Source organism: Scyliorhinus canicula, chromosome 2 (genome assembly GCF_902713615.1).
Source record: "Scyliorhinus canicula chromosome 2, sScyCan1.1, whole genome shotgun sequence".
Lineage (NCBI taxonomy): Eukaryota > Metazoa > Chordata > Chondrichthyes > Carcharhiniformes > Scyliorhinidae > Scyliorhinus > Scyliorhinus canicula.
Genome location: NC_052147.1, coordinates 262,616,317 through 262,644,255, shown reverse-complemented (window position 1 = coordinate 262,644,255; position 27,939 = coordinate 262,616,317). Strand labels below are relative to the sequence as shown.

At 44.2% G+C, this 27,939-nt stretch overlaps 1 protein-coding gene across 3 annotated transcripts in view; it reads right to left on the bottom strand.

Annotated features, from left to right (window-relative positions):
* The window catches only part of rif1 (replication timing regulatory factor 1), a 95,126-nt gene that overhangs the window by 11,553 nt on the left and 55,634 nt on the right, over positions 1 to 27,939 (bottom strand). For 2 of the 3 annotated variants that reach the window (XM_038790005.1, XM_038790006.1), the window contains exons 22-30: positions 27,657 to 27,936; positions 25,290 to 25,338; positions 23,805 to 24,007; positions 23,589 to 23,688; positions 22,437 to 22,562; positions 21,813 to 21,958; positions 21,240 to 21,329; positions 18,500 to 18,557; positions 9,673 to 13,353 (exon numbers count right to left, since the gene is read on the bottom strand). In XM_038790005.1, coding sequence (XP_038645933.1) covers positions 9,673 to 13,353; positions 18,500 to 18,557; positions 21,240 to 21,329; positions 21,813 to 21,958; positions 22,437 to 22,562; positions 23,589 to 23,688; positions 23,805 to 24,007; positions 25,290 to 25,338; positions 27,657 to 27,936 — 4,733 coding nt within the window. The remainder of the gene's footprint in view (positions 1 to 9,672; positions 13,354 to 18,499; positions 18,558 to 21,239; positions 21,330 to 21,812; positions 21,959 to 22,436; positions 22,563 to 23,588; positions 23,689 to 23,804; positions 24,008 to 25,289; positions 25,339 to 27,656; positions 27,937 to 27,939) is intronic. The other variant, XM_038790007.1, reaches the window with a different exon arrangement.

Below are 27,939 nucleotides of genomic sequence, written 5' to 3'. Positions count from 1 at the left end.
CTAACCAGCCAGACTGTCTCGCTAATGGAAGTACGAAAGGTACAGTCACTGAAGGCTGGAGATTTCCCTCAGTGCTCGAGAATATAAATGATTTGGAGGAAAATGTAACTGGTCTGATTAGTAAGTTTACGGACGACACAAAGGTTGGTGGAATTGTGGATAGCAATGAGGACTGTCGGAGGATACAGCAGGATTTCGATCATTTGGAGACTTAGGCGGAGAGATGGCAGTTTAATCCGGACAAATGTGAGGTAATGAATTTAATAATAATTCCCTACCTGTCTAATACAGGTAGAGAATATACAGTGATTGGTAGAACTCACAAGAGTATTGACAGTCAGAGAGATCTAGGTGTACAGGTCCACAAGTCACTGAAAGGGACAACACAGGCGGAGAAGGCAGTCAAGAAGGCATACGGCATGCTTGCCTTCATTGCCCGGGGCATTGAGTATAAAAATTGGCAAATCATGTTGCAGCTGTAAGAACCATAGTTAGGCCACACTTGGGAGTATATAGTGTTCAATTCTGTTCGACACACTACCAGAAGGATGTGGAGGCTTTAGAGAGGGTGCAGAAGAGATTTACCAGGATGTTGCCTGGTATGGAGGGCATTAGCTATGAGGAGAGGTTGAATAAATTTGGTTTGTTCTCACTGGAACGAAGGAGGTTGAGGGGCGACCTGATAGAGGTCTACAAAATTATGAGGGGCATAGACAGAGTGGATAGTCAGAGACATTTTCCCAGCGTAGAGGGGTCAATTACTGGGGGGCATAGATTTAAGGTGCGAGGGGCAAGGAGATGTACGAGGCAAGTTTTTTTTTAAACAGAGGGTAGTGGGTGCCTGGAACTCTCTACCGGAGGAGGTGGTGGAAGCAGGGACGATAGTGACGTTTAAGGGGCATCTTGACAAATACATGAATAGGATGGGAATAAATGGGTACGGACCCCGGAAGTGTCCAAGATTTTAGTTTAGATGGGCAGCATGGTTAGCGCAGGCTTAGAGGGCCGAAGGGCCTGTTCCTGTGCTGTACATTTCTTTGTTCTTTGTAACACCTATTGTTAACTTGCCATATAGTTGGAGAAGCACCACAGGGTAGGTGGCGGAAAGCGCCATAGATAGGAGTTATAAAGACGTGGTCATACCCAAGGTGCAGGCAGACAGATGGGCGACTGCTAGAAAGGGCAGGCAGTCAGTGCAGGAATCCCCTGTGGCTGTCCCCCTCTCTAACTGGCATACCGTTTTGGATACTGTTGAGGGGCATAGCCTAACAGGGGAGAGCAAAATGCAGGAGAGCGATAGTTTTGTTTATTTTTAATTTTTAAAAAAATAAACATTTTAGAGGTATTTTTTGGTATTATAACAACAACACAATAAACAATGTACATGAAACTATAAACATAGTGCAAAAGCCGTCTCCCTCCCTTACAGGTCCCACCTGTATTAACCCTGTACCCCAAGCTAAACTAACCGCCCCCTTCTGCTGACGATTAATTTTCCGCGAAGTCGACGACGAACGGTTGCCACCTCTGGACGAACCCGAACAGTGACCTTTTCAAGGCGAACTTGATTTTCTCCAAACAGAGAAAGCTAGCCATGTCCGATAGCCAGGTCTCCGACTTCGGGTGGTTTGGAGTCCCTCCAAGCTAATAACATCCGTCTCCGGGCTATCAAGGAAGCAAAGGCCAGAACGTCTGCCTCTTTCTCCTCCTGGATTCCCGGGTCTTATGACACCCCAAAAATCGCCATCTCTGGACTCAGTGCCACCCTTGTTTTTAACACCGTGGACATGACATCTGCAAACCCCTAAGCTTCAGAAATGCCTATTGAGGCTCTCAGAGCAATTGCCAACAGCTCTATAGCTAGCGCGAACAACAGTGGGGAGAGGAGCATCCCTGTCTCGTCCCCCGGTGCAGTCTAAAATAGTCCAATGTTGTCCTATTCATCCGTACACTTGCCACAGGAGCCTGATACAGCAACCTGACCCAGTCAATGAAGCCCCACTCATATCCGAACTATCCCAGTACCTCCCACAGATAATCCCATTCTACCCGATCAAAAGCCTTTGCTGCATCAATTGCGATCAGTACCTCCACCTCCCTACCTTCCGGGGACATCATGATAACATTTAACAGCCTTCTTACATTGGCCACCAACTGCCTACCCTTAACAAACCCCATCTGGTCCTCCCCAATAACGTCCGGAAAACAATCCTCAATCCTGGAGGACAAAGTTTTGGCGTCCACATTCAACAGGGATATCGGCCTGTAGGACCCATATAGCTCCGGGTTCTTGGCCCGCTTCGGAATCAGTGAAATTGTGGCCTGTGACATCGCCGGGGGCAGCACCCCTCTTTCCCTTGCCTCATCGAACATCCTCATCAACACCGGCCCCAATATCCCAGAGAACTTAAAACTCCACTGGGTACCCGTCCGGTCCCGGGGCTCTCCCCGACTGCATGGCCTTCAGACCCTCCAGTATCTCTTGCTACCTGATCGGGGCCCCCAACCCTTCTACCAGCAAGCATTCTGCTGGCCTTCTCTCCATACTCATAGATCACCCCCGCACCTTTCTCAGCTGCTCCACCGCACTCCCTGTGGTTAACAAGCCAAACTCCGCCTGGAGTCTCCCCTGTTCCTTAAAAGCTCTGCCTCTGGGGTCTCCGCATACCACCTATCGATCTGTAGTATCTCCTTAACCGTCTCTGCCCTGTCCACCTTCTCCCTATGGACCCATATCGAGATCAGCTCCCTTCTAACCACCGCCTTCAGTGCTTCCCAGACCATTGCTGCTGAAATTTCCCCTGTGTATTTGACCTGCAGAATACATTTCCTCAGCCGCTCGCACACCCCTTCTTCAGCCAAAAGTCCCACATCTAACCTTTAGTGTGGGCGCTGGTTTCTGTCCTTACTAACCTGCAGGTCAACCCAGTGCGGAGCATGGTCTGAGATTGTGATCGCCAAGTACCCCATGTCCACCACCCCTGCCAGTAAGGCCCTGCACAAAATGAAGAAATCGATCCGGGAGTACTTTATGCACGTGTGAGTAGAAGAATTGATAGAATTGACAGTGCAGGAAGCCCATCGAGTCTGCATCGGCTCTTGGAAAGAGCACCCTCCCCAAGGTCCACACCTCCACCCTACCCCCATAACCCAGCAACCCCACCCAACACTAAGGGCAATTTTGGACACCATGGGCAATTTAACATGGCCAATCCACCTAACCCGTACATCTTTGGACTGTGGGAGGAAACCGGAGCACCCGGAGGAAACCCACGCACACACGGGGAGAATGTGCAGACTCCGCACAGTGACCCAGCCTGGAATCGAACCTGGGACCCTGGAGCTGTGAAGCAATTGTGCTATCCACAATGCTACCGTGCTGCCCAGCTCCTTCATCCTCGGCTGCCCAAATCGCCATGGATCCCCCCCTCCCCCCCAAATCTGTTCCCTGGAAGTTTTTAGTTCCTTTGCCATTGCTGGCACCCTACCCGTTTACGAGCTTGACCGGTCCAAGCCAGAGTCAATAACTGTGCAGAAGTCCCCTCCCATGACCAACCTATGAGAGTCCAGGTCCGGTATCTTCCCCAGCATCCTCTTTATAAACTCCACATCATCCCAATTTGGCGCATACACATTTACTAATACCACCTGCACCCCCTTCAGTTTCCCACTGACCATAATGTACCGACTTCCCACATCCAAAACTATTCTACCTGCCTCAAACACTACCCACTTTTTGATCAGAATCGCGACCCCTCGTCTTTGAATCCAGTCCCTAGTGAAAGACCTGACTGACCCAGCCTTTCCTCAATCTAATCTGGTCAGTTAGTCTAAGGTGCGTCTCCTGCAACATTACCACGTCCGCCTTCAGTTCCCAAAGATGCCCGAACACACGTGCCCTCTTGACCGCCCCATTTAATCCTCGAACATTCCAGGTGATCAGCCTAGTTGGGGGGCTCATTGCCCCCCAACTTCGCTGACCAGCCATCCTTTTTCTTGGGCCTGCCTCCAGCCCATGCTCCGCGCCTCCGTCCCCAACCTCCTCTGTCCCTCGGCCCAAGTCCCTCCCTCGTCAGCAGAATGTTCCCCCCCTCCCCGCCCAGTAACAACACTCTGTAACCCCACCCCTTTGATAAACCGAACATATGCACAGCCCCACTGCGCTTCCGTGAGCTAGCCCGCCCAGCTAGCTTGGTGGCCCCCATCCCTGGTGCCGGATAGTCTCCCACCAATTGTTCCCTCCCCACCCTCTCCTCCCCGCTCATACACCTATTGTTCTCTCCCCACCCTCTCCTCCCCGCTCATACAAACATACCCCAACATCCAACAATCCCCACACAATTGCCCAACAGAAAGACACCAAAATCTAAACAAGCACACCTCCATCCCCCAACAGTGCAAATGAAAACATTAACTCACTCAGCTCTGCCACTGGTCCCAAATCAATACAGAAGGCATTACAACAGCTACCACAAAACGAAAAACGAGGTTTTTAAAAGAACAGAGCAACTAAAAGGAAAAAAAACATGAATGTTACAGCAAAGTTCAAAAGTTCTCAGTCCACCACCAGTCCTTTCCTTTTCACAAAGTCCAGCGCGTCCTCAGACGACTTGCAATAAAAGTGCTGTTCCTCGTAAGTGACCCAGACACGGGCTGGATACAACAGTACAAACTTCACCTTTTTCTTAAAAAGGATCGCGTAATCTGGTTGAAGCCTGCTCTTCTCCTGACCACCTCCACACTCGGGTCTTGGTAGACCCACAGGATACTATTGTCCCACTTATAGCTCCGTGTCTGCTCGGCCCACTGTAGAATGCGCTCCTTATCCAAGTACCTGTGGAATCTCACCACCATTGCCTTCGGGGGGTGGGGGGTCTCCCGTCCGCAGCTTCCTCGCAAGTGCTCTGTGAGCCCTGTCCACCTCCAAATGCCCCATCCCCCAGCAGCTTCTCAAACATATCTGCGATGTATGCCCCAGTGTCCACTACTTCGGACCCCTCTGGGTGCCCAATGATTCTCAAGTTCTGCCGGCGGGACCTATTCTCTAGGTCCTCCACCTTCTCCAGGAGCTTCTTCTGCTGGTCTCTCAGCATCCCCACCTCCAACTCCACCGCAGTTTTATGTTCCTCCTGCTCAGCCAACGCTTTCTCCACCTTCTGGATCGCCCGATCTTGGGCGTCCAATCTAAGCTCCAACTGCTCAATCGACTCTTTCATCGGGTCCAAGCAGTCCCGTTTCAGCTCAGCAAAGCCTTCCTGAGCAACTTGCATTAGCTGCTCCATTGACCGCTGGGTCGATAAACCAGAGGTCCGGTCCTCCGCCATGCTGTCTCCCGCTGCAGCTTCAGCCCAAGCCTTCTCTGTCTTTCGGTTTCTGCCTTTACGAGCACTTCTAGTCCTTCTCTCCATGCATGATGTGGGAATTCAGTACACAATTGCCTCGGTCTTCAGTTTTACAGTTCAAGTCCGGTAGGAAATCGGGGGACAAGGTCCAAAAGTCCGACCCAGTGGGAGCCACCAAATGTGCGACTTACTCCTTCATAGCCGACCTGGAAGTCAGGAGAGCGAGTTACAGGGGATGCTATAGTAAGGGGCACAGATAAGAGCTTCTGTGGATGTGAAAGAGACTCCAGGATGGTGTGTTGCCTCCCTGGTGCCAGGGTCAAGGATGGCTCTGAACGAACACAGGACATCCTGAAGGGGGAGGGTGAACAGCCAGAGGTCCTAGTACACAAAGGTACTAATGACATAAGCAGGAAGAGTGATGAGGTCCTGCATAGACAGTAAGCTAAAACAGGATCTCAAGGGTTGTAATCTCAGGATTACTCCCTGTGCCACATGCCAGTGAGGCAAGAAATAGGAGGATAGTGCAGCTACACATGTGGCTAAACTGGTGGTGCAGGAGGGAGAGTTTCAGATTTCTGGACTATTGGGATCTCTTCTGGGGCAGGTGGGACCTGTACAAGGAGGGGTTGCATCTAAACTGGATAGTCTGGCTGGGAGATTTGCTAGAGTCACTCAGGAGGATTTAAACTAATATGGCAGGGGGGTGGGAACCAGAATGTTAGCTTAGAAGGTGTAATAACTGAAGGGGAAATAGAGACCAAAATAAGAGAACAACACATCACCCTCAGGCAGAGCAAGAAAGGTGACAAATGAGAGAAGGAAGGTGGTCAATGCAGGATTGAAGGTGTTGTACCTAAATGCACGCAGTATAGGGAACAAGGTAAATGAGCTTGTTGCTCACATTGAAATTAGCCGGTACGATGTCAGAACATGGAACATAGAATTTACAGTGCAGAAGGAGGGCATTCGGCCCATCGAGCCTGCACCAGCCCTTGGAAAGAGCACCCCCCTTAAGCCCACAACTCCATACCATACCCATAACCCAGTACCCCCACGCAACCCCTTTGGACACTAAGGGCAATTTAGCATGGCCAATCCACCTAACCTGCACGTCTTTGGACTGTGGGAGGAAACCGGAGCACCCGGAGGAAACCCATGCAGACACGAGGAGAACATGCAGACTCCGCACAGTGACCTAAGCCGGGAATCTAACCTGGGACCCTGGTGCTGTGAAGCGACAATGCTAACCACTGTGCTATCGTGGGCATCACAGTCATGGCTGCAAGGGGATCAGGACTGGGATCTAAATTTCCAATGTTAAGTATCCTATCGAAAGGAGAGGCAGATGGGAAAAGGGTGCGGAGTTGTATTGTTAGTAAGGAATCAAGTTAAATGGATAGCAAGGAGCAATATAGGATCAGAAGGCATAGAATCTCTGTGGGTAGAGTTGAAGAATAGCAAAGATAAAAAGACCCTGATGGGAGTTATGTACAGGCCCCCTCCCAGTAGTCAGGATGTGGGGCAGAAAATAAATCAGGAGATAGAAAAGGCATGTTAAAAAGGCATTACAATAATCATGGGGGACTTCAATATGCAGGTGGACTGGAAAAATCAGTTTTGTAGTGGATCCCAAGAAAAGGAATTTGTGGGATGTCTAAGATGGTTTTTTTTGGAGCAGCTTGTGACAGACAGAGCCCACTAGGGAACAGGCAATTCTGGATTTGGTGATGTGTAATGAGGCAGATCTGATTAGGGAACTTAAGGTGAAGAAACCCTTAGGGAGCAGTGACCACAATATGATAGAATTTGCCCTGCTGTTTGAGAGGGAGAAGCTGCAATCAGATGTAACAGTATTACAATTAAATAAGGGTAACTACAAAGACATGGGGGAGGAGCTGGCCAGAATTAATTGGAAAAGGAGGCTAGCACGTAAGACAGTGGAACAGCATTGGCAGGTGTTTTTGGGAGTTATTCAGGAGGCACAACAGAAATTCATCCCAAGGAGGAGGAAACATGCTAAGGGGAGGACGAGGCATCCCTGGCTGACGAGGGAAGTCAAGGACAGCATAAAAGCAAAAGAAAAAGCATACAAAGTGGCGAGTATTAGTGGAACGCCTTTAAGAGAGAGCAGAGGACAACTAAATAAGCAATAAGGGGGGAGATGGTGAAATTTGAGTGCAGGCTAGCTTGTAATATAAAGGAAGACAGGAAGAGTTTTTTTCAATATATAAAAGGTAAGAGAGAGGCAAAAATAGACATTGGACCACTGGTAAATGTGGCTAGAGAAGTAATAATAGGAAATAAAGAAACGGCAAACTGAATAGTTACTTTGCATTAGTCTTCACGGTGGAAGACACCAGAGGGACGCTAGAGTTCTTGGAGAATCGGGGTAGAGGTGACCATCACTAAGGAGATAGTTCTGGGGAAACTGAAAGGTCTGAAGGTGGTTAAATCACCTGGACCGGATGGACTACATCCTAGGGCTCTAAAAGAGATAGCTGAGGAGATTACGGAAGCATTGGTGGTGATCTTTCAGGAATCACTGGAGGCAGGAATGGTCCCAGAGGACTGGAAAGTGGCTAATGTAACACTGCTGTTTAAGAAGGGAGGGAGGCAGTAGACGGGAAATTATAGGCCGGTTAGCCTGACTTCGGTCATTGGTAAGATTTTAGTGTCCATTATTAAAGATGACATCGCGGAGTACTTGGAAGTGCATGATAAAATAGGACTGAATCAGCACGACTTTATCAAGGGGAAGTCATGTCTGACAACTTTGTTAGAGTTCTTTGAAGAAATAACAAGGAAGGTAGACAAAGGAGAACCAGTGGACGTGATTTATTTAGATTTTCAGAAGGCGTTGGACAGGATGCCACATAGGAGACTGTTAAATAAGTTAAGAGCACATGGTGTTAAGGGTAAGATCCTGGCATGGATAGAGGATTGGCTGAATGGCAGAGACTGGGGATAAAGGAGTCTTTTTCAGGATGGCAGCCAGTGACTAGTGGTGTGCCTTAGGAGTCGGTGCTGGGATCACACCTTTTCACAATATACATCAATGATCTGGACGAAGGAACTGAAGGCACTGTTGCTAGGTTTGCAGATGATACAAAGGTAGTATTGAGGAAGCAGGTGGGCTGCAGAAGGACTTGGATAGGCTACAAGAGTGGTCAAAGAGGCAGATGGAATACAATGTGGAAAGGTGTGAGGTTATGCACTTTGGAAGGAGAAATGGAGGGCATAGACTATTTTCTAAATGGGAAGATGCTTAGTAAATCAGAAGCACAAAGGGACTTGGGAGTCCTTGTTCACGATTCTCCTAAGGTTAATGTGCAGGTTCAGTCAGCAGTTAGGAAGGCAAATGCAATGTTAGCATTCATGTCGAGAAGGCTAGAATACTAGACCAGCGATGTACTTCTGAGGCTAAAGAAGGCTCTGGTCAGACCCAGTTTGGAGCATTGGGAGCAGTTTTGGGCCCCGTATCCAAGGGAGGATGTGCTGGCCCGTGAAAGAGTCCAGGGGAGGTTCACAAGAATGATCCCTGGAATGAAGAGATTGTCTGTCGTATGAGGGACTTTTGAGGACTCTGGTTCTGTACTCGTTGGGGTTCAGAAAGATGATTAGGGGGGGGGGGGGAGAAGAGATCATATTGAAACTTACAGGATACTGCGAGGCCTGGATACAGTGGACGGGAAGAGGATGTTTTCACTTTTAGGAAAAACTAGAAGCAGAGGACACAATCTCAGACTGAAGAGAGGATCCTTTAAAACAGATGGGAAGGAATTTCTTCAGCTAGAGGGTTGTAAATCTCTGGAACTCTTTGCTGCAGAAGTCTGTGGAGGCCAAATCACTGAGTGTCTTTAAGGCAGGAGAATGGGGATGAGAAAAATATCAGCCATGATTGAATGGTGAAGCACACTCGATGAGCCGAGTTGCCTCATTCTGCTCGTATTTTTTCATGGTCTTATGGCAGAACACAATTTGGCAATTTTAGCTGGTTAAACGCTACACGTGCTAGAATTTAATTCTCAACGCTGCAAAATGCACCCAACCGCTCTGCACTTGGGATTGGGGGAAAACGTGTGCAATCAATACGAGGCAAACAAATTCTACTGTTGTACAATTTTCAGAAGCTAAATCGCTGGCTTTTAAAGCAGACCAAGCAGGCCAGCAGCACGGTTCGATTCCCGTACCAGCCTCCCCGGACAGGCGCCGGAATGTGGCGACTAGGGGCTTTTCACAGTAACTTCATTGAAGCCTACTCGTGACAATAAGCGATTTTCATTTTTTTCATAACCAAACTAAAAATATTCTAGTCGCTTTCATATACCTTATTCATCGGAGAAGGAGAATCATTTTCAGATGATCGTTTAATTCCTTTCTTGAGGATACTTGTAGAAGGTGATGCTGTGGGTGACCACACACAGCATGCCTGCATTTCAGATGGACTGTGCATTGATCCAAGCAAAAACGGGGCTTCATTTTTAGTCTTTTGGGGTGATTCCATGAGGTGCTCTGACATGTGCTCAACCACATTACAACCTGGTATCATAGGTTTGGGGAGATCAATTTCTGCAGTTAATGCCACCTCGGAAGTTTCTTCATTTCCATCAGATTCTGCTTCTCTAAAATGCTCTGCAGTTATTGGTTCATCCTGTACAATTGTTTTGTGAAATAGGGTTAAAACACTTGTCCTGTCCATCTGATCCGGTTCAGACTGTATCATGGCCACTTGGTCAACTGGAGCTGCAACACCTGTCCCACTCATTTGATCTTGGTCCAACTCACAGCTAACTAGTGTTTCTTTGCTTTCTAACGGTTCACCTTGGATCAAGGCAACATCATTAGACACTCGTTCAGCTTCTGACAATGACACTTCAACAGTGCCATCAGCCTCCTCTGTTAATTGCACATGTTCACTCTTTCCAAAATTTGAAGTTTCTTTTGCTTCCCGTTCTGTGGAAATGCTATCCATCACTTTCCGCTCCGCAGCAGACTCCTCCACAACTTCCTGCTTCGTAGAAGTGACGCCCATCATTTGCTGCTCTGTAGAGGGCTCCTCCACCACTTCCTGCTCCATAGGAGTGTCATCCATCACTTTCGGCTCTGCAGAGGACTCTTCCACAACTTTCTGCTTTGTGGAAGAGTCGCCTATCATTTTCTGCTCTGTAGAGGACTCCTCCACAACTTTCTGCTTAGTAGAAGAAGCATCGATCATTTTCTGCTCTGTCGTGGACTCTTCCACAACTTTTTGCTTAGTGGAAGAAGCATCTATCATTTTCTGCTCTGTAGAGGACTCCTCCACCATTTCCTGCTCCATGGAAGTGTCATCCATCACTTTGTGCTCTGTAGAGGACTCCTCCACCACATTCTGCTTGGTGGAAGTGTCATCCATCACTTTGTGCTCTGTAGAGGACTCCTCCACCACATTCTGCTTGGTGGAAGTGTCATCCATCACTTTGTGCTCTGTAGAGGACTCCTCCACCATTTCCTGCTCCATGGAAGTGTCATCCATCACTTTGTGCTCTGTAGAGGACTCCTCCACCACATTCTGCTTGGTGGAAGTGTCATCCATCACTTTGTGCTCTGCAGAGGTCTCCTCCGCCACATTCTGCTTAGTGGAAGTGTCATCCATCACTTTGTGCTCTGTAGAGGATTCCTCCACCACATTCTGCTTGGTGGAAGTGTCATCCATCACTCTGTGCTCTGTAGAGGACTCCTCCGCTACTTTCTGCTTCATGGAAGAGTCGCCCATCAGCTTCTGCCCTGTCAAGGACTCCTCCAATATCTTTTGCTTCGTGGAAGTGTCTTCCATCACTTTCCACTCTGTAGAGGGCTGCATCACCATTTTCTGCTCTGTGGAAGTTTCGATCCTTGGAATGAGCTCTTTCTCTTCAGCCAAATCCACTTCAGATGGAACAGTACTAACAGAAATACCAAAAAACTGTATCTTGCTATTTCCCGAAAGAGGCGTACTGAATGCACAGGGCCCACCATTTATGATGTTACTAAACTTGGGACTTTCTAATAGCCCTTCTGAAGAATTATAAATTGAAGAGCTCGGGTGTGGAGAATGCTCTTTTTGATCATCAGATCGTGGCTCTCGTTTGGTGGAATTCTCTTTGCTTTCCAGTCGTGACTTCCCATGTTGTTGTGAAGGGTCTTTGCAACAATCACAGTTCTTCGTTTTCCTGGTCCTTTTACTTCTCACATGGCACTCATTCAATTGCTGGCTCTTCTGGATCGAAAGCTGTACATCTGAAAGATTTGAACAATCATCAGTTGACAATTCAGCTGTTGAAACCCCCGCCTCAAAAGGCAATGATCCAACACTGGCAACTGTGCAAACGTCTTCTGTTTTGCCCTGTTCTAAACCAAGCTCAGTCTTTGCGCTTGCAACAGTTTCAGGCACTTCTCCTGTGTGATGTGCTGTGCTGTGCGTTTTGTGGTCCTTTTCAACTAAAGCGAGTGCTGTTGGTGATGTCTGCCCAGTATTTATCGCATCCAGATTTTCTATATCTGCCTCTTGAGTCATCACTGCCTCTTCTTGTTTATGCTTATTTTCAATTGGCAATTCTTTTTCTGAACACTTCATCTGCACAGTTTCATTTTTTGAGCACAGTTGACTGCCCAGAGCTGGTTCACAGACCATTACTCCTTTCGTCTTGCTGTCGTCAAGGGACAGATCTTTGGTCTTTGTTTTCCCCTTAAACGTTCTCCTTTTCTTTTGACCCTCCTGAAATTTTGAATTTCCTTCAGAATTTTCTGAGTCAGTTATTCCACAGCTGCTGTTCTCCGCTTCAGTCAAGCCTTGGGATGCCCTCCGGGTCTGGTAGCGAGGGCGGACTTTGCCAGTAGCTGGGGTAGTTTTGTTAGAATCAGAGTCTTGAGAATCAGTTTTCAAAGTCCTGCTTTTCTCAGTTGCAGGTTTGCTAGATGAAGTTTTAGAATCATTCTCTTTTCCCTTTGAGAGCTCGTCATGCTGAGACGACTTGCTCTTAAGAGGTTCCTCCCCTTCATTTTGTGATCTTGTCCCAAATTTATTATCCTCTCTTTTTTCCTTGCAATCGGTCTGAGGAGTCACTGCCACATCCAAATGTTTCCTAGAAGAACGTCTTAGTGTTATATTTGTCAGGATTTTAGAAGAATTTGCATCAATCTCATTTTGTTTGCTGGAAGCACCTTTAGTTGAAGCTTTCGCTTTCAAAATCACAGCAGGAGATGCAGAATTTTTATCTTCATTAAAAACACTGCCTTTTGTTTGTTTGTTATTTGTCTGGCTGGCAGTAGCTTCACCACAATCAGATTTGTTTTTATTAGGGGTGCCTCTATCAGTAGTTGAAAAATTTTCTTTTGCATCAGAGGATTCACCTTCAGAACTCTTAATACATTTGGGTGCTTTGATGCCATTGTTTTTTTTTTCTACAGTTGACTGTTCAGATTTATTTTGCCTGCGTCTACCGCGTTTCCCCTCAGTGACCGAGACATTCTTTGGCCCAGTTTTTGTAGTATTCAAACTGACATCCTGGCAAACTTTATCCGCCTCAAGCTGGGATGCATTTTCCACCTCCATTACTTCATCCCGCTGAGGAGCAAAAACTTCAGCAGCAGCTTGTGCAAATGTAACCAAAGGCGAGTTACTGAAGCAGCACGTTGTGGATGGATCAAACTTCTCCAGAGTAATAAACGACTGTCGTCTGCTGCTCGATTTCTGTGGTGTCCCAGAGATGATGTCGGAGGAGGTAGAACTACCACTGACCTCTGCACTGCTGACCCCCAATTCAGAAGCTCCTCCAGTGCAGTTTGATGTTGATTCAGCTATCACATCTCTCACTTCCTCCAGTTTGCCATTGCAAGCCAGGTCTATAGAATCTTCAATGATTTGTTCAGTCCGACTTTCCCCGTGACTCGCAAGATCTTGGACAGTTCCTTGATCAAGCAATTTACTTTCACTGCTTGCCTCCATTGCAACCTGGGTATCAAGTTCATTTCCCGTTTCCATATTTTCATCCTGAAAAAAAAATGATCTGAATATTACTTATGAGATAGGTGTAATCCAGGTCTTACATAGATGCACAGGTTAGATGGGGTTACGGGATAGTGTGGGCCTAGGGTGGTTTCCCTTTCAGAGGGTAGGTGCAGACTCAAAGGGCTGAATAGCCTCCTGCTGCACTGTAGGAATTTTATGTTCAAATCAGAACAATTGCAAGAATACCAATGTCAGAGGAAACAACAACTTTATACTGTGCGAGAAGAGAGCACTAATTGGCTGGCAAGTGGACTTTAAACTAGGGTTTAAACTAATTTAGCAGGGGATGGGAACCTGAATTGTAGCTCCAGTGTACAGGAGGATGAGAGTAGTGAGGTCATGAGTAAGGTTTCAAGGTCACAGGAGAGTACCGGCAGGCAGGAAGGTGGTTTGAAGTGTATCTACTTCAACTCTAGGAGCATCCGGAATAAGGTGGGTGAACTTGCAGCATGGGTTGGTACCTGGGACTTCGATGTTGTGGCCATTTCGGAGACATGGATAGAGCAGGGACTGGCATGGTTGTTGCAGGTTCCGGGGTTTAAATGTTTCAGTAAGTTCAGGGGAGTTGGTAAAAGGGGAGATGCACATTATTAGTCAAGGACAGTATTACGGTGGCAGAAAGGACGTTTGATGGGGACTCGTCTACTGAGGTAATATGGGCTGAAGTTAGAAACAGGAAAGGAGAGGTCACCCTGTTGGGAGTTTTCTATAGGCCTCTGAAAAATTCCAGAGATATAGAGGAAAGAATTGCAAAGATGATTCTGGATAGGAGCGTAAGTAACAGAGTAGTTGTTAATAGGTCAGTTTTTGTCCAATGTGTGCAGGAGGGTTTCCTGACACAGTATGTAGATAGGCCAACAAGAGGCGAGGCCACATTGGATTTGGTACTGGGTAATGAACCAGGCCAGATTTGGAGGTAGTGATAGTGACCACAATTCGGTTACGTTTACTTTAGCGATGGAAAGGGATAGGTATATACCGCAAGGCAAGAATTATAGCTGGGGGAAATTATGATGCGATTAGGCAAGACTTAGGATGCATAGGATGGGGAAGGAAACGGTAGGGGATGGGTACAACTGCAATGTGGAGCTTGTTCAAGGAACAGCTACTGCGTGTCCTTGATAAGTATGTACCTTTCAGGCAGGGAGGATGTGGTCGAGCGAGGGAACCGCGGTTTACTAAAGTAGTTGAATCACTTGTCAAGAGGAAGGAGGCTTATGTAAAGATGAGACATGATGGTTCAGTTAGGGTGCTTGAGCGTTACAAGTTAGCCAGGAAGGACCTAAAGAGAGAGCTAAGAAGAGCCAGGAGGGGACATGAGAAGTCCTTGGCAGGTAGGATCAAAGAAAATCCTAAAGCTTTCTATAGATATGTCAGAAATAAAAGAATGACTAGGGTAAGAGTAGGGCCAGTCAAGGACAGTAGTGGGAAGTTGTGCATGGAGTCCGAGGAGATAGGAGAGGCGGTAAATGAATATTTTCGTCAGTATTCACACAGGAAAAAGACAATGTTGTCGAGGAGAATACTGAGATACAGGCTACTAGACTAGACGGGATTGAGGTTCATAAGGAGGGGGTGTTAGCAATTCTGGTAAGTGTGAAAACAGATAAGTCCCCTGGGCCGGATGGGATTTATCCTAGGATTCTCTGGGAAGCTAGGGAGGTGATTGCAGAGCCTTTGGCTTTGATCTTTATGTCATCATTGCCTACAGAAATAGTGCCAGAAGACTGGAGGATAGCAAATGTCGTCCCTTTGTTCAAGAAGGGGAGTAGAGACAACCCCGGTAACTATAGTCCAGCAAGCCTTACTTCTGTTGTGGCAAAGTCTTGGAATGGATTATAAGAGATAGGATTTATAATCATCCGGAAAGGAATAATTTGATTAGGTATAGACAACACGGTTTTGTGAAGGGTAGGTCGTGCCTCACAAGCCTTGAGGTCTTTGAGAAGGTGACCAAACAGGTGGACGAGGGTAAAGCAGTTGATGTGGTGTATATGGATTTCAGTAAAGCGTTTGAAAAGGTTCCTCACAGTAGGCTATTGCAGAAAATACAGTGGCATGGGATTGAGGGTGATTTAGCAGTTTGGATCAGTAATTGGCTGGTTGTAAGAAGTCAGAGGGTGGTGGTTGATGGGAAATGTTCAGCCTGGAGTTCAGTTACTAGTGGTGTATCACAAGGATCTGCTTTGGGGCCACTGCTGCTTGTTACTTTCATAAATGATCTGGAGGATGGCATAGAAGGATGGGCGAGTAAATTTGAGGATGACACTAAAGTCAGCGGAGTTGTGGACAATGGATGTTGCAGGTTACAGAGGGACATAGATAAGCTGCAGTGATGGGCTGAGAAGTGGCAAATGGAGTTTAATGCAGAAAAGTGAGAGGTGATTCATTTTGGAAGGAGTAACAGGAATACAGAGTACTGGGCTAATGGTAAGATTCTTGGTAGGGTGGATGAGCAGAGAGATCTCGGTGTCCATGTACATAGATCCCTGAAAGTTGCCACCCAGGTGGATAGGGTTGTTAAGAAGGCGTACGGTGTGTTAGCTTTTATTGGTAGAAGGATTGAGTTTCGGAGCCATGAGGTCATGTTGCAGCTATACAAAACTCTGGTGCGGCCGCATTTGGAGTATTGCGTGCAGTTCTGGTCGCTGCATTATAGGAAGGATGTGGAAGCATTGGAAAGGGTGAAGAGGAGATTTACCAGGATGTTGCCTGGTATGGAGGAAGATCTTATGAGGAAAGGCTGAGGGACTTGAGGCTGTTTTCATTAGAGAGAAGAAGGTTAAGAGGTGACTTAATAGAGGCATACAAGATGATCAGAGGATTAGATAGGGTGGACAGTGAGAGCCTTTTTCCTCAGACGATGATGGCTAGCACGAGGGGACATAGCTTTAAATTGAGGAGAGATAGATATAGGACAGATGTCAGAGGTAGGTTCTTTACTCAGAGAGTAGTAAGGGCGTGGAATACCCTGCCTACAACAGTAGTGGACTCGCCAACCTTAAGGGCATTTAAATGGTCATTGGATAAACATATGGATGATAATGGAATAGTGTAGATGGGCTTTAGATTGGTTTCACAAGTCGGCGCAACATCGAGGGCCGAAGGGCCTGTACTGTGCTGTAATGTTCTATTGTTAATTGGTAGAGCTGCTGAAATGGAGAATTCACCAGTTGATGGTTACTGGTCAAGGCATTACCCTGTGGAATTAATCAACAAATAGCCATGATTTATTTTGTTTACTGAAACAGGCACAATGTGTGTACATGCTCTGCCTGCTTGCAAAGAACAGGGCCCCATGTATATTATAGCCACTAGTACATGCAAATATGCCATGCTGCAAGCCCGATAGACAATCTTAAATTGGTTGTCAGCATAACCTTTAGCATACTGAGGATTACTTAGCATATGTTGCGCATGAAAGGCCTAAGGCAGTCACTTTTGGCGCTGAAAAGTACCTCCTGTTACCCTGTAAGAGTAAGATACCTCACAAATTTGAGCAACATGTGAAGCAATCTGTTCCATGTTCCTACTATGCAGTAGCAACACAAATGATATTCACCATTAATAGGCTGCTGCCTTCAAGCCAAAGAGACATTCTGCCTATCATACAAATGAGTAATGTGGTATATCAATTGTAATGCCAGTGTGATGCTAGGTATGTAGGTCTTACGCCCTAAAGACTGGTGGATCATATCCAACAGCATGTCCCTTCTGCTGTCCACAGTTGGCAAAGTGCAGACCGTATATAACCAGCCCTTGATTGCAGAACGCAAGACACAACGCCCAAAATTCGATGTAATTCCACAATAGGACAACCTCTGTTAAATAATCCTCAGTGTGATAAATTGGTTGGCAGCATAATTGTTAAGATTCAGTCAGGTTTGCAGTGTGGCACATTTACATGTTCTAGAAGCTACATATATTAATATACAGGACCATGTTCCTTACAGACAGAACAAATATGTACATTGATTGCGCCTGTTTCAGCTAAACAATAAGTGATAGCCATTTGTTGGTTCATTCCACAGGGCAATGTCTTGACAAATGAGAGTCAAGCTGTCTGGTTTAAATTTCAAACAATGCTTGGAAGGTAACCGTCAGTCAACATCAACTGCTGTATTCTCCACGGCAATGGCACTACCAGAGTCTATTTGCCAACCTATTCTCAAACAGTATGAAGGGGCTGGTTTAGCACACTGGGCTAAATCACTGGCTTTAAAAAAGCAGACCATGGCAGGCCAGCAGCACGGTTCAATTCCCGTACCAGCCTCCCCGAACAGGCGCCGGAATGTGGCGACTAGGGGCTTTTCACAGTAACTTCATTGAAGCCTACTCGTGACAATAAGCGATTTTCATTTCATTTCAAGTTGTTTCTCTTGACATAGGTATTTGCATTCTTGTAATTGTCCTGATAAGTGCAAAACAAAAAGCTTTGATAAAATGAATATTTTCAGCAATATTCAAGTTCTGTAATATCAAATTACTGCATAATAATAATAGTAACTTGCAGGGCAGCTTATCCTTGCATTAATTAAGTGAGCTGGTTTAGCTCACTCGGCTAAATTGCTGGCTTTTAAAGGAGACCAAGCAGGCCAGCAGCACGGTTCGATTCCCGTACCAGCCTCCCCGAACAGGCACCGGAATGTGGCGACTAGGGGCTTTTCACAGTAACTTCATTGAAGCCTATTCGTGACAATAAGCGATTTTCATTTTATTTTTCAATTAAACTATACTTGAGCAATGGGAAGCAAGCCTGCATCCCCACTTAGAATGGTACAAGACAGATAATTTGAGAAAGAGGAGCTTTCTTATTGGATCCTTTCTGAATATCTCTTAGCAACCAGTTTGAAACTCAGAGTAAGCTGCCCTGTCGAATATTAAAGATTGCGTCCCAATATGATGAAAGTAGATTAAAATAAGATCCAGGCAGACTATAATAATGAGAAATCTTTCACAGTAACACATCCAATTTCAGACCAAAGTAGAACCAAATCAGGAAATCCATTAAGAGTGCTATTCTTATAATTACCAACATTCACCTTGCATTTTCTTGTGGCTAGACCACACTTACGGCTTATCACTTATAAAAAAATATTTTGTTAAAAGCCAACATGGAACAGCTCACCTGTGGCGGTTTTGCAGAAGATTTTTCTGCTTCTTCAGCTTCTATTGCAGGATTATCCCTGAAACAAAATAAGCAATCTGGTAACAAAATTAGACCAAGTGCACAAAATGGGTATGTTAATCACATGGGAGTCTCCTTAACTAGAACGTTTGAAATAAGAAATTTCAAACTGAGTACTGCTGATAAAAGACATCTTGTTGAAGCTCTTTGTCTTGTACTCATCAGGACAACCGCAAGAATACCAACGTCAGTGGAAAACAACAACATTATACTGTGAGAGAGTGTTGATTGGTTGACAAGTGGACTCTGATGGGTAGAGGTGTTGCCATGGAGAATGCAGCAGTTGACGCTGACTGACAGTTAACTGCCAAGCATTGTTCGAAATTTAAACCAGGCAGCTTGATGGATTGGTCAAGACATTGCCCTGTGGAATGAACCAGCGAATACCGATCACTCATTTTGTTTAGCTGAAATAGGTGCAGAGTGTGTACATATAGTTTCCAATACATCTAAATCTTAAATTGGTTGGTGGCATAATTTTTAGCATACCGAGGATTATTTTGTAAATAGCATCGCATTTCCACTGAAATTCATATACCAATTTACTCATTTATGTGCTAGGCAGAATGCCTTTTTAGTTTGACAGCAGCATCCTGTTAGTAGTGAATACCACTTGTGCTGCTACTGCATAGTAGCAGCGTGGAACAGTTGTCACAAACAGCTGATTCAAACAATGCTTGGCAGTAATTGTCAGTCACCATCAGTGGGGCATTCTTTGTGGCAATGTGTCTACCAGTCACTAATATGCATCTTTAAACAAATAAAAATACAGGAACAGGTCCTTCAGCCTTCCAAGCCTACACCGACCATGCTGCCTGTCTAAACTAAAATCTTCGACACTTCCGGGGTCCATATCCCTCTATTCCCATTCGGTTCATATATTTGTCAAGATGTCCCTTAAAACGTCACTATCGTCCCTGCTTCCACCGCCTCCTCCGGTAGAGAGTTCCAGGCACCCACTACCCTCTGTGTAAAGAAATTTGCCTTGTACATCTCCTATAAACCTTGCCCATCTCACCTTAAGCCTATGCCCCCTATTAATTGACCCCTCCACCCTGGGAAAAATTCTCTAACCATCCACTCTGTCCATGCCCCTCATAATTTTGTAGACCTCTATCAGGTCGCCCCTCAACCTCCATCGTTCCAGTGAGAACAAACGAGTTTATGCAACCTGTCCTCATAGCTTATGTCCTCCATACCAGGCAAAATCCTGGTAAATCTCTTCTGCACCCTCTCTAAAGACTCCACATCTGGTAGTGTGGCGAGCAGAATTGAACACCATACTCCAAGTGTGGCCTAACTAAAGTTCTATACAGCTGCAACATGACTTGCCAATTTTTATACTCAATGCCCCGGCCAATGAAGGCAAGCATGTCGTATGCCTTCTTGACTACCTTCTCCACCTGTGTTGCCCTTTTTAGTGACCTGTGGACCTGTACACCTAGAGCTCTCTGACTGTCAATACTCTTGAAGGTTCTACCATTCACTGTATATTCCCTACCTGTATTAGACCTTCCAAAATGCATTACCTCACATTTGTTTTGTCCACTAAAATAAGCCCCGTACTCAAGGGATAGGGTAAGCTTAGATAAAACACTAATTTTATAATTGATTAAATACCTAAAAGGCAATAAAGAGGCTGGTTTAGCACGCTGGGCTAAATCACTGGCTTTAAAAGCAGACCAGGCAGGCCACCAGCACTGTTCAATTCCTGTACCAGCCTCCCTGACCAGGCGCCGGAATGTGGCAACTAGGGGCTTTTCACAGTAACTTCATTTGAGGCCTACTTGTGACAATAAGCAATTTTCATTTCATTGCATTCATTTTTTAAAATTTGAGGCAAATAGCATAGTTGAGTCTTGCAGAAGGTTGGATAAGCACAAGGATATTTTGATGGGATTAGATGAGTAGTGGGAGGAGGCTGGCATGGAACATAAATGCCAGAATAGACTAGTTGGGCAATGGTTACGTCCATGTTGCAAATTCTAAGATTGAGTAGAAGGAAATTTTAAAAGACTCTCAAGGTCTGGTAAGCTCCTGGTCTACAGTATACATTTATCACTACAATTAATTTCACATACAGCCCTATCCATATAACCAAAGGAATAGCTCTAATTTGATTAAATGTGGTTGACTCTTAAATGACCTCTGAACAAGGGCAATTAGGGATGGGCAATAAATGCAGGCCTAGCCAGTGACACCCACATCCCATGAATAAATAAAGAACAAAGCTCTGACACAGCTCTGGCTCTGGAGGCAGCACAGTGGGTAGCACCCAGGGTTCTGGGTTCGATTTCTAGCTTGGGTCACTGTCTGTGCTGAGTCTGCACCTTCTCCCAGTGTCTGCATGGATTTCCTCCAGGTGCTCCGGTTTCCTCCCAGTCCAAAGATGTGCAGGTTAGGTGGATTGGCCATGCTAAATTGCCTTTATTGTCCAAAAAGGTTAGGTGGGGTTACTGGGATAGGGTGGAGGTGAGGGCTTAAGTAGGATGCTCTTTCCAAGGGCCGGTGCAGACTCGATGGGCTGAATGGCCTCCTGCTGCACTGTAAATTACATTATTCTATGACATTACTTCATATAAAACAGCATTTGAAATAACACCCAAGCTCTGTTTTGTCTAATGAATTTTGTTAATATGTAAACTGAACGGGGTGGTACTAAGTAAAATGATCTACTTACGAACTGCCCTCCTGAGATTGTGTATACTGAGAAAATAAGTGGGAATCCTGAGACGCATCCAAGTTATTGTACATTGCAGGAATGTCAGTCCTGTTTTGGGGAAAGTTTTAAAATGAACAAGCCCTTTTAAAATGATCACCATGCATAGGTGGATAAATTACACGGTTTTAAGTTTGTCACAAAGAACTGCTTAAATACTTAATGTATTTATTCTACAGTAATCAAACTGCATTCTTAACGTATTTAAATACTATTTAGAATGTTAATATCCCCACAGTAGATAAAAATTCTCAGTACGAACCAAAATAAATATTCATCCTTCTTCATACTGATAATGTCTGGATCAGAGTACGAACACGGATGCAGCTGCAGACCTAAGAGGGCAACATTGCCTCCCACTTAATTACCAAACAGCTTGCTTACATGAATGGCTATATTGCAAAAATATTTCTCACCTACCCACTCTGAAGTAAAGGGGATTAAGATTTTATATCTCAAATTTTCCTATCTGTAGTCCCAGAGAAATTAGCACCTCTCTCCTAGACAATGATCACATCCATTTCTTCAACCCACCTTTTTGTCTGTAACACCTCTTTCTGATGCTCTGTCAATATCCGCTGTTTAGGTTCAGGTGGTATAAACACAAAATCTATCGATTTCTCCTCCTCAAGAAGTAGCTCTCGTCGAGGCATTTTGGGGGAAGAAAAATCTAGCTTCAACTGAAAGGGGACAGAGATAGGGAGAGAGGATTGAGTGGAAAAAAAAAATGTCTTATCCAAACAATGATATTGCAGAAAGACTTAAAAGTGCACAACAAGAGCAGTGTTAACAAACCTGCTCCAAACACATTCTTACTGCAAAGCTTAAATTCTAAATCATAAACTTTTGCTTCCATTAAAAAAATTTTACATTCTGAAGTTCACTAATACCAGACAGTTATACATCAATGCCAGACTACTGAAGTGAACATCATACCAAAAAAGCCCTATTCAGTAAGTTTGCAAGAACTCTCCAGATATTTCTCAGAAAATTGTTTTTATATGGGACACTGGAATATTAAATGTTAAATAATTTTTAAAATTTTACAACTCCGAAGCTGTATTTTCAAATGCTCACATCAGTATGATGCTAACAATGTTTTAAATTCACTTGTCAGTCACTATTTTATACACTCGGCTTCATAAAAGCTCAACTTACTTTTGCTGGAGTTTGAGGAGAACTCTTCTCTCTTAGTTCTTCAGCTCGAGCAAGCAACGATTCTCTTTTACCAAATGAATTAACTTGCACACCGCTGACTTTAGCATCTAACTGGGAATTTTCCGACTGTTATAAAAAGAATGCGTTAAAAAGCGCACTGATGCAGCTGATCACAGTATACTAGTAGTCAACCCATTTTTTTCTTCACTTACAACAAAGAATCAAAGGAATAACAGAGATACTAGAATGGGTTCAGTTCTTGGAAACTGGTAGCTTAAAAAACTGAAAACTCTATGTCTGAACCCCATATCTCACTGGCTAAATATTTATTTCCTGGTTAAGATGACTCAACAACCAATAGCCAGTTTAAAACTTTTGTACCGTTTACATTTCAGATGGAGAATGCCCAAAACATGGATACTATTGGGAGTGTGCTCACACCTAATATCACTTTAAAAGTCCAAAAAAAAGCACCAACAGCATTACAGATTGACGAAATAAATTGCACTTCAAAAATGGTTTACTCTAGGAATGCGGATGCCACTAGTAAGGCTTATTGACCAGTCCTAGTTCCCCAGAAAAGGCTTCAATCTTGAACCACTGCAGCCTTTATAGTGAAGATTTAAAAAAAAAATTTACTATTTAGATGTAACCCCGAGAGGTTGCAAAGTCACTTCAGAAGGCAGTGAAAAGTCAATCATGGTGAGGACTGTCAAATATAGACCAGTCCATCTAAAGCAGCAGGATTCCTGACCTTAATAAAGTATTAGTGAAGCAGTTAATTTGTACAACAGAAAGCCTCATGGTCACTTTTAATGACACCAGCATTATTTAAAAAAGAAATCAAATTCTCCAACGGCCATTTGAATTAATACAACTACACTACTCTACCCCTGCAATTGTTAAAAATGTAGATGGATTAAATATTTTGATCTTTATAGAATTTGGACTCTTCCAAAGGTTAGGAGTGCAATGCATTTGTGGTTCGGAATGTCATAGCTTGCTCACAAAGCTAATGAAGAAATATTCTCAAATACATTTGAAATACTAGAGATTTAGGAGTTTAGAATATGTACTTTGGATTCTTGTCTCATTAGAGTATGCTAGCATTTGTCACAGCAGAAAATTCAAGAGAACACTTTAAAAACTTACCAAATCGGAGTAAGTCCTACTTGACTCTTCAATCAACTCTAATACCTCAAAGCCAGGCAATATTATAGGTGTTTTCTGCTTGACCTGACTTAATATTGGCCTACAGCAAAGCAAAAGCTCAACATGTCATATACACTTTGGAGAGAAAGTCTATCGAACAGTTACAATGCATTACTAATTCAGAAGGGATATGAACTAAAACAAAGTCACACTCACTTCATTTGTTGTGGATAGTTTAACACTGTACTTTTGGCAAACGTAGCATTCCAAAATTGTGTGGTCTGGTTCCTGATCTGTCGGTTCTTGTGCAGGAAAGTGGCGCTGAGCAGCGATGACAGTTGTTCCAGCAAGTCGCTGTCATAGGATGATGTGTAACGGGATTGTAAGCAAAGAAGAATGTCTGCATACAGCTTCTCCAACTGCAGGGAAGAGCAACAATTCAATCACAAAACTATATATATGGTTTAAATCAAGGCTGGAAAAGCAGAAAAATCTCACCCCCACCTTCTTGTTTAAAGAGTTCCAGTTCAAACCCAACAGGCGGAGAACAAACAAAACTCAGTATTAAATTATTCCACCTCCACCATTCTATTACAGAGGATAGGGAGAAAAATAGGAGACACAACTTCCTACTTTACCATCTAGTAGATTATAGCTGGACAATTGGAAATACATTATACAAACCAAATGCAGCCATATGCTCTGTCATACTTTTAAAGCTTTTCAATACATCAAATCATTACAAATGGAGTTCACTTCTTTTCAGAAACCATAAAATCCCTAGAGTGCAGAAGGAGTCTGCACTAACCCAATGAAAGAGCATTCTACCTATACCCACTCCCCTGCTCCCCGTAACCTCACCTAACCTGCATATTTTGGACTGTGGGAGGAAACCCACGCAGACACGGGAGAATGTGCAAACTCCATACAGTCACCCAAGGCCAGAATTGAATCCTGGTCCCTGGCACGGAGGCAGCAGTGCTAACCACTCGGTCACTGGAAATCAGCTCAAAAGTGTCAACAAGTAAATTTACACTATCAGCATCTTATAGAAAAAGCATCCCAGGCCTAATCAGATGACAAGGACTGGGAATGCAGTTGAATAAAGTAGATTTTGAGAAAGCTTTTGAAGAGATGATAGTTGGATGTGGCGCAATCAAGGCTAAAAGATGTAGATAAAGTTTTATCAACAACAGGGATAAGATATAATTGGACGTGAACTATATAACTGAAATAGACAACCAGACATGAGCTTTAAATTTCAAATGAAATATAACGAAGACTGCAAACTGTCTAATTCAGCCCAGTCAGAGAAGAAAATCTGACATCTGGATCCAGAGTTTCTTATGGGAGCTAACAGGTTAGCTTCAGTGCTGCCAAGTACTGGGTCACCATAACTTGGTGCCCCCAAAAAATCAAGCCAGACAGCACATAAACCAATCAGCGTGCAGGATAGTGGAGCATCATTGTTGGTAAACTTTAAAATACTCATAGATGGTCACATTACTTCTGGGGCTGGGGGGAATGAAATAATTCCATGCAGTCATTATATTGCCAACCCATCTCTCCCAGACCAGAGTACGACCAGCCTAAAAAATTACCACATCATTTAGTGTTGTCAGTCAGAAATTTGTAAATGGTTTTACCAGAGGATGGGAAAGGAGAAAATGTAAAATAAACAGCAATCATTACACAATTTACCTTGTTGCACATATGAGTGGTATACACCTTTGAAGTCCCGTTAACTGTACTAAAGAAAGAAAAATATAACCAGTGAGAAATGAAATGTAGAGACATAAACAGTGACAATGAAACATAGTACGAACCAGCCAGTGATATCAAACACCTTCCAATAAAATAAACCTAGCTATGCAACCAAGTAAAAGGACGGAGCAATAAATGCAGAACTCTAAACTAAGGTGGTGAAAAGTAGACGGGTTGGTAGTATTAATCTGAACTAAGACTGGTGCCTGGCCACTTCAGAGAAACATGCATCCTATTTTAAACAACAAAAACAAGCTTTAGTCCACTTTGTTTTCATGTTTATCACCCACACCTCCTTTGTATTCTGTTTCCCTTCAAACCACTTGCCTAATTAACTCTCAACATGTTAACAGTCCCTGCTTCAAGCACAAATTCCAATGCTGCATTCCGCAACCTCATAACCCTATGTGCAAAGCAGTTCTTCCTGTACCCCGCCTTAAATCTATAAATTTAATCTTGTATCCATGCCCCTAGTTCTACACCCTTCAGTCGCTTTCCTGCCTCAACTGTATATGTTAAATTTTAAGCAGTTATTTTCAAATTATCCATAATTTCCTGTTCTTACAATATGTCCCAATTCTTGATGTCCACATATTTCTTTAAACATAGTATCTTAAGTGAATCTGTGATTGCTTTTATTTCCATCATAATGTAGAATCATAGAATTTATAGTGCAGAAGGAGGCCATTCGGCCCATCGGGTCTGCACCGGCCCTTACCCAAACCCACACTTCCACCCTATCCCCGTAACCCAGTAACTCCACTTAACCTTTTTGGACACCAATGGCAATTTAGCATGGCCAATCCACCTAACCCGCACATCTTTGGACTAAACAGCACCTAAACTGCACAGTATTCAAAAATTTGCTATATTCAGAACTGAAGCTCAATTTTTATGTGCTGTACTTCTTTCCATAGATCATCCTCTTATTAGTTTTTTAAAATAGATATAGCTACTTCACATGCTGCTTTTGGTGTCATGACAGTAATCCCCAAATCCTTCTGTTCCTCGACATCATCCATTTTCCATGTCAAAATGAACCAGCAGACATTTACTGATATTCTATTTGATTCTTCTTTGCTCACACCAATATCCCCATGCTGCTTTCTTTAATTCTCTATAATTATTTATCATTCTTTCTTAGTGTCTTAGAAACCACTGGATTAATTGCCTAGTAAAGTAACTACTGCACTGTCCTCAACTCAATATTTTTCTCTTCTAACCTATTTTAAAAGAGAATGCTATCCTCATTGGGTCTGTAGCACTGCAGGTAATAGCAGCCCAAGCACAAATATGGTGTTCATGATCAATGAACTGCAGCACAGTGGTTAGCACTGTGGCTTCACGGCTCCAGGGTCCCAGGTTCAATTCTCGGCTTGGGTCACTCTGTGTGGACTCTGCACGTTCTCCCAGTGTCTGAGTGGGTTTCCTCCAGGTGCTCCGGATTCTTCTCACAGTCCAAAGATGTGCAGGTTAGGTGGATTGGCCATGCTAAATTCCCCTTAGTGTCCAAAAAGGTTAGATGGGGTTACTGGGTTATAGGACTAGGGTGGAAGTGTGGGCTTAAGCGGGGTGGTCTTTCCAAGGGTCGGTGCCAACTCGATGGGCAAAATGGCCTCCTTCTGCATTGTAAATTCCATGTTCTATGAGGGGATTGCTTGATTAATATGAAGATTAAGTGTTACGGGGAGAAGGCAGGGGAATGGGGATGAGAAACACATCAGCCATGATGGGAGCGGCGGAGCAGATGCGATGGGCCAATTGGTCTAATTCTGCTCCTATATCTTATGAACATATTTTATAATCCTACACCAATTAAACTTTTCCAATAGTGTGTGGTAATTTATCCAAGGCTTTTAGAAGGTCCAGGTACAGTACATATATGACATTTCCACCATATTGGTCAACCCTTGAACTTTACAGGCTGCTTATGACTATTTTCTCTCCAACATGACTTTCATCTTTCACTGAAGATTCCAAAAGTTACCCGACACATCTGTGCAAATATCTAGGTTAGCTTGACCGTCTTCTGTTATATACTAGTGACATGCGACATGTAACCTTTCTTTTAGGATTTTGGAATCAAAGAAAGCTAGAGCATTTCCAAACAGAGAAACTCCCAAAAATACAAAACCATCTAATTGAAATGAAGAAATGGGCAATTAATCTCTAACTGACCAAGGTTATAGCAATTAGGCTTTGTGGCAAAACAGTAAGATTACACACAATTGCACTTTAACAGTAAATTAATACATTGTCACAATCTTTTGTCACAACTGAACTGCACAAAATGTTGATACATACTTTGAAGTCCTTTCATAGAATGTTGATATGGAGCCTGCCAAGTTGGTTAAAACTGCTTGAATTGCTGAAGCCAGGGACAAGTGATTGAAGATACTGGACAGAATGGCAATAATACCAACTCCAATGGATACCATTCCTGATGTTGGCATTTCAAGTTGAGATTCTTTGGAACTTGACTGATGAAAAGCATCTGTGATTTTCATTAAAAGTTTAAGTATTGAAGTTAGATTTCCTAGAGGTTCCTGCTTTTTTGTTAGCCAGTGGGTAGGGGTATGTGGTGCTA